Source organism: Sinocyclocheilus grahami, unplaced genomic scaffold (assembly GCF_001515645.1).
Source record: "Sinocyclocheilus grahami isolate Dianchi unplaced genomic scaffold, SAMN03320097.WGS_v1.1 scaffold34.1, whole genome shotgun sequence".
Classification (NCBI taxonomy): Eukaryota; Metazoa; Chordata; class Actinopteri; order Cypriniformes; family Cyprinidae; genus Sinocyclocheilus; species Sinocyclocheilus grahami.
In genome coordinates, this window is record NW_015505213.1 from 2433058 (window position 1) to 2443052 (window position 9995).

The 9995-nt window shown below is 38.7% G+C and overlaps 1 protein-coding gene and 1 long non-coding RNA gene across 2 annotated transcripts in view; one reads left to right on the forward strand and one right to left on the reverse strand.

Annotated features, from left to right (window-relative positions):
- The window catches only part of dnah9l (dynein, axonemal, heavy polypeptide 9 like), a 32240-nt gene extending 28978 nt beyond the window's left edge, over window positions 1–3262 (reverse strand). Inside the window, exons 1-7 of the mRNA XM_016266985.1 lie at window positions 3195–3262; window positions 2578–2800; window positions 1549–1878; window positions 1108–1362; window positions 623–792; window positions 228–450; window positions 33–149 (exon numbers count right to left, since the gene is read on the reverse strand). Of these exons, the coding sequence (XP_016122471.1) occupies window positions 33–149; window positions 228–450; window positions 623–792; window positions 1108–1362; window positions 1549–1878; window positions 2578–2800; window positions 3195–3262 (1386 nt within the window). The remainder of the gene's footprint in view (window positions 1–32; window positions 150–227; window positions 451–622; window positions 793–1107; window positions 1363–1548; window positions 1879–2577; window positions 2801–3194) is intronic.
- A 627-nt stretch (window positions 3263–3889) lies between these two features.
- On the forward strand, window positions 3890–5499 carry LOC107581441 (uncharacterized). The gene is made up of 3 exons (XR_001608831.1): window positions 3890–4069; window positions 4155–4246; window positions 5225–5499. It is a non-coding gene; the product is annotated as an uncharacterized lncRNA (long non-coding RNA).
- The last annotated feature ends 4496 nt before the right edge of the window (window positions 5500–9995 follow it).

A 9995-nucleotide genomic window follows, 5' to 3' on the forward strand; every position in this document is an offset into this window, starting at 1 on the left:
ATTCACAGTTTTTACTGATTTCAGCCCCTCACCTCAAACTGAACACACTTCCTGCGGATGACAGCAACTTCGTTGGCCTGGAGAGGAGCAACCTCATGTTTTACTGTAAATGCCACCTTCTTGAGATTCTTCCATTTCTCTGGCAAGGACTGTGAAACCACACAGGTATGTGAGGCGGTAGTGTGGACAGAAAAGTAGCAGAATCAGATGCATGTAAGTGAAGTTACCTCCATCAGTATGTAAACATGCTCAGGTAGCTGTTGGTTGTAGGTTTTGAGCAGGTTCGAGGTGGCTTTGAGGGGTTTGAAATGCTGCTCTGTGCTCAGCTGACGGTCTCTGATGGCCATCAGGTGGCCCATGATGTCCACCAATTTGCCATAATCCCCATTGGTTACAGTCCTTGCCAACCCAGTCTCTGTATCCTCAATAAATGATCCCAGCTCTTTAACACTGAGACAGAGAAAGATGTGATTAGTCATAGTCACGCTACATTAATATAATTGTTGTACTTGAAACATACATGATTTGCAATGCTTTGGACTAGTATGATTGGTTCTTTTGGGGAAATCAATAATAAAAACCATTTCTGTCAGTTGTAAGGCAATGTCTGAATAAATATTACCTGGCAATAACATGGTTCAGTAAGTGTTCCTTAAACATCCAGCTCCATTTCTTAATGATGTTCATCAGAGATATTTTGAAAGGTTTTATATCCACCTGAAACCAGCCACAGAATACTCTCTTCTCCTCTAACATGCATACCTTCTCGTAAAGATCCTCAAACTCACTGATCTAATGAGAAATCAGTGAGAGAGGGGAAAAAAGTGAAAAATTATAGTAGATCCAGTGGCCTTTGCATACTTGTGTAATTTGTTATGCTAAGAAAAAAAAAAAAATTTCCCATTTTCGTCTCACATTTTAAAAAAAGGTCATTGAGAGATTAAAAATATAAAGTCAAATTGTCATAAAGTTATAAAGAAATATTAACTAAATCGTAAATTCAAAATTATTTTTTATTCTGAGATGAAAACAGGCTTCTATAAGTGTCATGTATTTAAATCCCAACAAAATATATATTTGAATCCTAACTCGATGACTGGCAGATACCTGTTCTCTGAAGTTCTGCAGTTTGGGCGGATTCTTGGGCAACTCATAATCTGCATAAAGCTCCGCCTCCTCAGCAGAGAGGGCGTGTCCATAGAGCAGAAACTGCCTCATGAACTCCACCCTGTCTCCGGTCCAGAGATAACGATAGGAATCAAAGGAATGTTGGAATTCTTTGACCTTAGCAATGGCCACACGTGCACGGTATCGCACCAGCTGAGCCAACTCCACCAGCTCAGGTATCTGATCTATATCTGACTAAGAAATAACAGACATGGTCAGACATAAGTCATGTCATAAAGAATAGTTTTAAATCTTTACAGAAATCACCAGATGGTTTATCAGACGACAGGCTTTACTGGCAAAACCAATCATTCTCTGATGAACTTCAACAATACATTGCTATAAATGTTCTAATTAACCATTCAACTAAAATGATCCTACCTTGTAAGTCTCAGACTGTTTGTTCTTAGCCACTCTTTTTATGAAATAAGCCATTTTAAAAATATCTGACACCATCTGGTCAATGATATCATAGAAGTTTCCCTTCTTGGAGAAACTGAGCGAGGGGTGAAAGATCATGTCAGAGGTGAGGGTCAGCTGAACTTCAAAGAGGGGAGAAATGTGGAGCGCTGGGTCTGTGTTCTCAACTAAGTACTGCAAGGAACATCGAACAGCACTGCAGAACCCAGTAAGAATGCTTCTGTCCACATGTTCTGTGTAGCACTGCCAAGCCTCTGAGTCCAAATCAGCACCAAGCAGCTCAGCATTCTCCTGAAGAGCAAAGAAAGAAATCAAGTAAGAATCCGCTAGAAATTAAATTCCGCTAGAATAGATAACCTACAATTTAAAAAAAGAATGAATGAATGAATGAATGCATGAATTAATGTGAATTTCAGGTGTTCAGTTCCAGTGGTATTTTAATATAGATTTCGCCATTTGGTTTATATCATCTTTAAATATAGACAAAAGTAATCCATATGAATCCAGTCCATCCAGAAATCCATCATGAAGGCATTTTAACTTTAAACTGTCCTTTCCACACAAAATATCGGCCTATAATCCATAACAATGCTTACTCCAGTAAAAAAGTCTGTCCCCTGTTGTCCTTTCACATCAAAATTGTTTTCATGTATAAACCGTGCTTGATCTGTGCATATTTCTGATTCAGACGAGATGACTTTTCCACTGAAGAAAGCAATATTATGGATAGAGGACTCGTATTTTAGCCAGAAGCAACAGTTTGAAGTTAAAAACACCTTAATGATAGATTTGTTTGTTACAACCACATAGAATTTCCACTTCACAAGACATTAAATGATGGACTGGAGTCATGGGGATTACTTGTGGATTACCGTGATGTTTTTATCAATTGTTTGGACTCTCATTCTGACGGCACCCATTCACTTCCCTGCTTCAGAGTTTTAAAATGTGTCCCTCTCAATGTGTTGAATCAAGCAGTGAAGCCAACACCTGCACAAGCTCATGTATCTTCTCTCCTGTGCGAGCGATGAGAGCATATTGTCGCTTGAAGTTCTCCTCTACATCGGTGAGGTTGAGCAGATTGCTACGCAGATTAGTCCTACGCGTAATGCAGGCAGAGTGACTGAAAACTCCCATCAGCCCCTGCAGTTTCTCCAAGTTAGCCTTGCTCTTCTGCACACGCGCCGACACACCACGTACCAGATCACATGTGCTACAAGCACACAAAGAGTATACTGCATGTTAACATAAGCACCTTCCCATAGTAGATCAATAAGATTACAAATTTAGACTTGTTGGATTCGCTAACAACAATATGAGTATATATCTGTTACCACTTAATGTAGTCAGCAAGGTTTTCATCACTCCACTGCAGTTCCTTTAACGCTGGCCTTAAGGTACACCTCACTTGCTCCAGCTCAGATTCTACCAAACGCAGCTCAACAGTCAGAATTGTGCTGTGTAGTTTATTATACCACTGAGTGATCTGGAACAGAGTACTTGTGTACTAAACACACACACACAGAGGGAGAGAGGAACAAAAGAAGGTTGAAAGGAGGGAATAAACAAAGCTAATTTCTTGGCACAGTGCAACTTGTTACTCAAACATAAAGGCACAGATGGCCACACGCAGTCTCACCATGTGAAGCCTTTCCCGTTTAGAGTACAGACCCATAGCAGCCTTGGGAATGCTGTGGTTCTTCAGAATTGCAAGATACTTCACTTCCCTCAAAACAGACGTCAACTAAAACACCAACATCATATAACAGTAAACACTAAAAGAATAAGCTAAATCTTAAACAAACATATTAAGCAATTTAACTAAGTAACTGACAGACTAGCTAACTAACTAAAGTTTTTGAATCATCAAAATGTTGGTTTCACTGAATGGACAAAAACCTCTCAGGTTGCAAAAAAATGTAAAAATTCAATCTACATTCGTGTTTCAAAAATGAAATTTGAAATTTTGAGTTAAAAAAAAAAGTTAAACATATACATGGATGACATGCATTTAATATTTTAGAAAACGGATTAATTTTACTCAGTGCTGACTTTAATGGCGAAAAGTCTAAATTAATTACCCCCAAGTCTCTAGGACATTCTGGCCTCTAGTTAGCTCACTTAGCCAAATGTAAGAATAATAAAAGTAAAAGGGAAATCTACATTTAGTTAGATAAATATGTGAGTTTGTGTGCGTGTCTTACAGCAGGGTTAAAGTTCAAGCTGTACAGGCTGCTCTCCTCGTCCAATATCAGCAGTGGTTCATTCAGATGTGTGTGGCACACCTCATCCAATCCAACACTCCAATTAGCATAGACTTCCTCATCCATCTGATCCAGAACCTCCAATACACACTCACACACCTGCAACACCTGCTGTGCCTCAGGACTGTCTAACGGCCTAACACATACAGAATGCGGCAGACACTGTCAAAAATGGCACAAGAAGCAACATTTTGTGTATGTCTTATAATTATGTTGAGGTGAGCTTGTTTACATATGTGTAAGCTGGCTTAGTTTACTACGGTTTGACAGGATCCGTTCTCTGAGTTCTTGGGACCATTTCAGGTTACCAGCAACGGCGGGCATGTTTTTACCAAGGACGGGGTATCCGCTCCTCATCTGCACCGAAACACAAACAAACAACAGCACAAAAGTCTGTAAGTATGCTTTTATCCAAAGCACCTTGCTAAAGGGCATATTCTGACAAAACAAGATGTTAATTTTGGGTAACTTATATTTAAGACACAACATTAATAGTTACTTTATGTATTTTTGCTCTGCCAACGAAAATCTTTTTTAAAAAGTCAAGGCAGAATTAACCATTACACCTTCGCGCATCATAATGTAGAGGTGTTTTGTTCTTGAATGAATCAGATCATTTGAATGAATAATTCAGTGACTAATTCATAAAGACAAGACAGTCGTTTATCGCCACCTACTGGCGAAACAATAATATCTTAAACCGAAGCTCTGACAGCCCTAAAAACTAGTGATGAGAAAAACGAAAAAGCTTCGAAAATTCGAAACTCCGAACCAATTGAACAAGCAATTTGAACCTTAGCAAATTGAACCTGAATCAATTGAGCTTAGCAAACTGACTCATTATTTCGAAGTGCTCGAAATACGGCAGACTGGCGACACCTGCTGGTCAAAACTCTGTAAATGCAGCTAGGATATGGTCCAAATATGTATAATGATGACTACTTTCACAAACCCATTGCAAATGTTTCATGAAAGTCTAATATAATAAAAACATAATTTAATGTCATTAAATATGTATTATTTTATGAACGTGCTTGTTTTGTGTGTTCTTAGGCAGGGATTGGCAAACTATGCCAATTAGAAACAATTAACTATCACTCTCCTTTTTAGATTGCACATGCATTTGTATTAAAATACATTAACTTCAGTAAAACTGAACTTTTATTATAAAACTGACCAGTCAAATTATTTACTCGTTGATGGGTTCACCAAGCTGCAAACCAATAGAACACACTCCAAACCCCATGATTCAAAATCAAAAGATTCATAAAGCTTTCGAAGCTTCATGAAGCAGGGTTTCAAATTCTAGTTTCCAAAAAAAAAAAAGTTTTTTAATCACAATTTGTAAAGTTGTACCATTTTTTTCCCCACAGACCCCCAGCAACTCTTCATAAACCCTCATTTGAAAACCACTGCTTCATTCTCTAATTATTAGTCACACAAACCTTCTCCCTCTGGGTGTCCAGGATGCGCTGACAGAGATTGACCTCCTCCTGGAACATGACCAGCAGCTGAGAGTAGTTTGGAGCAAAAAGCTGGTGAACCCTCGGCCTCTCCAACAAAGTACCAAACATCTGCAGGAGCTACAAACACAGGCTTTCAATGTTAGAGGCTTAGAGACAGGATTTTCGCACACACTGAATTAAATAATGACAATAATAAACCTTGTGTTTTGCTGTCTGTTCATTCATTACTGAGCGTGTGTGTGTGTGTGTGTGTGTGTGTGTGTGTGTGTGCATGCAAGTGTGTGCATGATACCTTAAAAGCAGACTCTAGGCCCGGGGAGTGTTGGAAGGCCAAGTTTATTACTGTCCCCAGTCTCTGGTCAAAGTCTCTGTTCTGTTCCATGAATCGATTGTAGTCGCACACAAACTCCTAGAAACCCCCAGGGAGAATGTGATTGTACAGTATATAAATGTTTGTGAATGCTTAAAAGCAGACTCTAGGCCCGGGGAGTGTTGGAAGGCCAAGTTTATTACTGTCCCCAGTCTCTGGTCAAAGTCTCTGTTCTGTTCCATGAATCGATTGTAGTCGCACACAAACTCCTAGAAAACCCCAGGGAGAATGTGATTGTACAGTATATAAATGTTTGTGAATGTGAGCTCATGTAGTCAAATACAGTATATGATTTTCTTTCCTTTTTTACAAAAAAATTAGACTTATTTAGTTATTTAACATGGTAATAATAATTCATAATATTACTGTTTTTACTGTATTTTGGTGAGCATATGGTTCTTTCAAAAACAAAAAATCTTGGTTAAATAAAATCTTTGTAGTGTATATTTGTGCAGATATGGTAAAACCTTCTTGTTGTAGTCGAGTGGGTCATATTTGCTCTCTCTAAGAGTTCTCCAGCTGTCCAGGAACTCATCATTCATGCTGTACACCATATCACTAAGAATCTTCCCTCGAGAGCCGCCCAGCTCAATCCGTTCCAGCTTTAAAAAGTCCAGAGCTGAGGCAAACAGCTCCTGAAACAGGGACGCACACACAGATTGGGCAGATTATTAGCAAAATGCTTAATAAACTTTAGTTAACTTTTTTTTTTAATGGTTTGAAGGACAAAATACTGATTTTCACACTATATCTAATATAACCAAAGTCCTACAAGGTATGCAATAAAAAAAAAGAAAAGAAAAAGGAAATGACTGAAGCCAAGTCTAATCATTTTGTCCAAACATTTTAATTTTAACTGCAGCACTGCCAAAGAACACAAGGCCTAACCTCCAAACATCTTAACAACAGATCATCACAAAACAACATTTCAGACTCTGTGTGGAGTACATAGAAATTTGTTTCATTTTACAATCTTGTCATGCATGTTCCTTGTGCCAAACGTCTGGATTTGTTGTGAATAGGCCTCTAAAGCCAAGTTAAAGAAAGAAAAAATACTAAATGATACACTCATCTGTTTTCAGTGGGGTTGGATTGTGTGCACACACCTCAATCATGCGCAGTCTCTCCATGATGCAATCAATGCGGTGAAACACAAGCTCAGAGGGAAAGTCCCAGGGTTTGACCATAAGTCCTGGTTGGTTGTAGGGCCCAGTCGGTGTCAGTTTGTCCCGGTGCTGCTGGAAACTGCGCTTGAATGCCCAAAACACCTGGATGGCCTTCCGAACCCGGTCCATACCCTCCTCTAACTCCATTTTGAAGAGTTCCTCAGGAATTAGATACACAGAGGCCTACAGAACCACATGCACACATTATACAAACATTATGCAATCAAACAACCTAATTTAGATAATTTAAACAAATGAGCAAGCACACCTTGTCAATGAGTAGGTTGCAGAACTCTGTGAGTAGTGTGACGATGCGAGGTGGGCGGCAGTAGAAGTGAGAATGTGTCCAGATGAGAGCGAGTGTGTGAAAGAGAGCTGGGATCAGAGGCTCCAGATCAGTGAAGCTCCGCTCCTCGAATGCAGCTATGGACCGCCGTAAGGTCCTCAAATGCAGGTCTATGTCCTCTGCCTCTATCACGGCTAGAAAATCATCGAGTTGACAGTTCATTTATTGTATGTGACATTAGAACCTACAAGATTTCACTTAACAGCCTAGATTTTAACTACTAGGCCACACTAAAATAAAAAGAATAAAAATATAATGCAGTTTACATCGAAATCATGTTAGAACGAGAGTGTGTCCACATTTCGGATGTGATTACCGTGGTTTACTTTTTGAATAATGTCGTAAAATGAAGCATAATAACTGCTTTTGATCCTCTGCAAAATTTCCAGCACCTGATCAACTTTTGGGTTCTGCAGCTGCACAAATAAACCAGAATTATACATAAATACATATAAAATTAGGTTGTGATAAATATAGATAGATAGATAGATAGATAGATAGATAGATAGATAGATAGATAGATAGATAGATAGATAGATAGATAGATAGATAGATAGATAGATAGATAGATAGATAGATACCTAGATGCCTGATAAAAAAAGAATACCTGATAAACCCTGACTTCAGTATATATAAAATATATATGTAAAAAACACACCTGCTTCTGGATTCCTAATAAGTTTTCTTTCTGTTTAGTCCAGAAAATAAGCTCCACTGTGGGGCCTGGGTGGTCCCCCTGGTGCAGGAGCTTAGATGAGTCCCGCTGCAGCACAGAGCCCATCAGTCGACACCACTGAATCACCATGGTCTCAATGGAGTACAATAACGCCCTGTCAATCAGACAGGTGTCCGAGCTACACACACACACACACACAAACACACACACAAATGTTACATGATATCACAAGCTTGGTAAATGTTTGATCAAACGATGAATGATTGATTGAGTGATTGACACATAGTGTACATGTTCATACCTCAGCTGGTGCTCATCTTTTCTCTCCACACACAGTGGCAGGGGCAGTAGCGTTCGACCCTGAGCTCGCCCTCTCAGTGTGACTGCTTCACTGAGCAGATGCTCAAGGTGTCGGCAAATGTCCTGACCGACCACCCGGGGCCAGGCAAACTGATTCAGGGGACTTCCCAGCACTGCGACCAACACCTATGAACATATGTTTTTTTCCATTTTGTATAGGGTGGCCTACCTTCAATGTTGTTTTTATTAAGCAAAACTATTACAAATAATTTCTGTTAATTGAAATTAGGCTGAAATAAATAACCTTAAAATCTTAAGTGTAAAAAAATACACTTGAAAAATGAACCTTAGAAATGTTGCTTGGCAACTAACTACAATAAAATAAGTTTAAGATGAAGTACAAAAATTACTCAAATTAATACGGACAAAAATAAGTTAAATAGAAATATAAAAAATACAAAATGACAAAAGCACATAAAATTACTCAAAAGTAATAAGATGAAAACTGAAACTTAATAATGAAAATATAAATGACAGCTTATTGGAAAAATGTATAAATGCCATAACAGAATATAAATAATACTAAAATAACAATGCCTCAAGTAATATTGCCCAAAGACCAGTAATGTTAGGTAAGTACTAATCAAACATTTAACAGACAGTTCTATAGCTACTAAGTTAAACTTGAACCAACCCTAAACTAACTCTAAAGCGCTACTTTATCTCATCTTTATATATACACTTTTTAAATAGGTAAGTCAATTCTGATATGTAAATTTTGCTAGTATCACTTGGTGTGCCTTGCAATAAATCAGACATTATAAATGAAATTTAATGTATATAATATAATAATATAATATAATATAATAATTTCCCATTCTGTTCTAAAAGCTCCTAAAAGACCAACCTGAACCAACCCTTAGTCTAATGTTAAAGTGCTACATTATTTCATCCTTTATATATACAGTCTATATAGGCTACTTTTAAATAGATAAGGAGATGTACAATTCTGATAGTATCACTTAGTGTGCCTTATAAATAAGTCAGGCATTAAAATTCAAATATAATTTTATAATATATTACAATGTATAAGCTAACCTGCCTAGTTGTGATACTAGCTAACCTTTTTAGTTGTGTTTACCTGAGAGATGAGCACAGGAGCGTGGTCCATGGGTTGTGCCGCAACCTCTCCGAGCCAGAGCTGGGTCCTAAAGGTGGTTTTGGAGATGACGCCCTTCTTTTTTTTAAAGACACACAGAAGCTTGGTCCACCAGGAAGAGGAGCTCTTTGGGGAGGAAAAGACGGGCGTAGTGCTTTCAGAAGCGAAAGCACTCGAAACAAGTGATGACTTATTTCGGAAACCAAAAGCCAATCAGTGCATTGAAACTGAGAGACAATTGCAGAAGAAATGCTAGACTGCATCCTAATGCCACACTGAGAACAAAGTGAGGGAGACTGAATTTTCTGTTAGTCAGAACATTGAAGATGAGTGTGTATGAGTATATTTGATATTCTCACCTGTTCATCTCCTGCATGAAGAGTTCCTCCTGGTCCCACGAACAAAATGAGATACTCTCGCCAGCCCTGATCAAAGAAATCAAGCAAAGCCCTCTGGTTCTCCTCCAATCCAATAAAACGGTTCCATTTGTCAGTTTTGAGTCGTAGAATGGTGAAGGCCTGTTCCCTGAGGAAGTCCACACGCTCATCAGAGATGGCACTCATCTTCACCTGCTCCATAGGAACTCGCACACCGGCCTCAGCCATGCTGAGAAACAGAAAGGAGGAGGAAAACAACTCAAGCCATACAGTCCAGTGGTAAA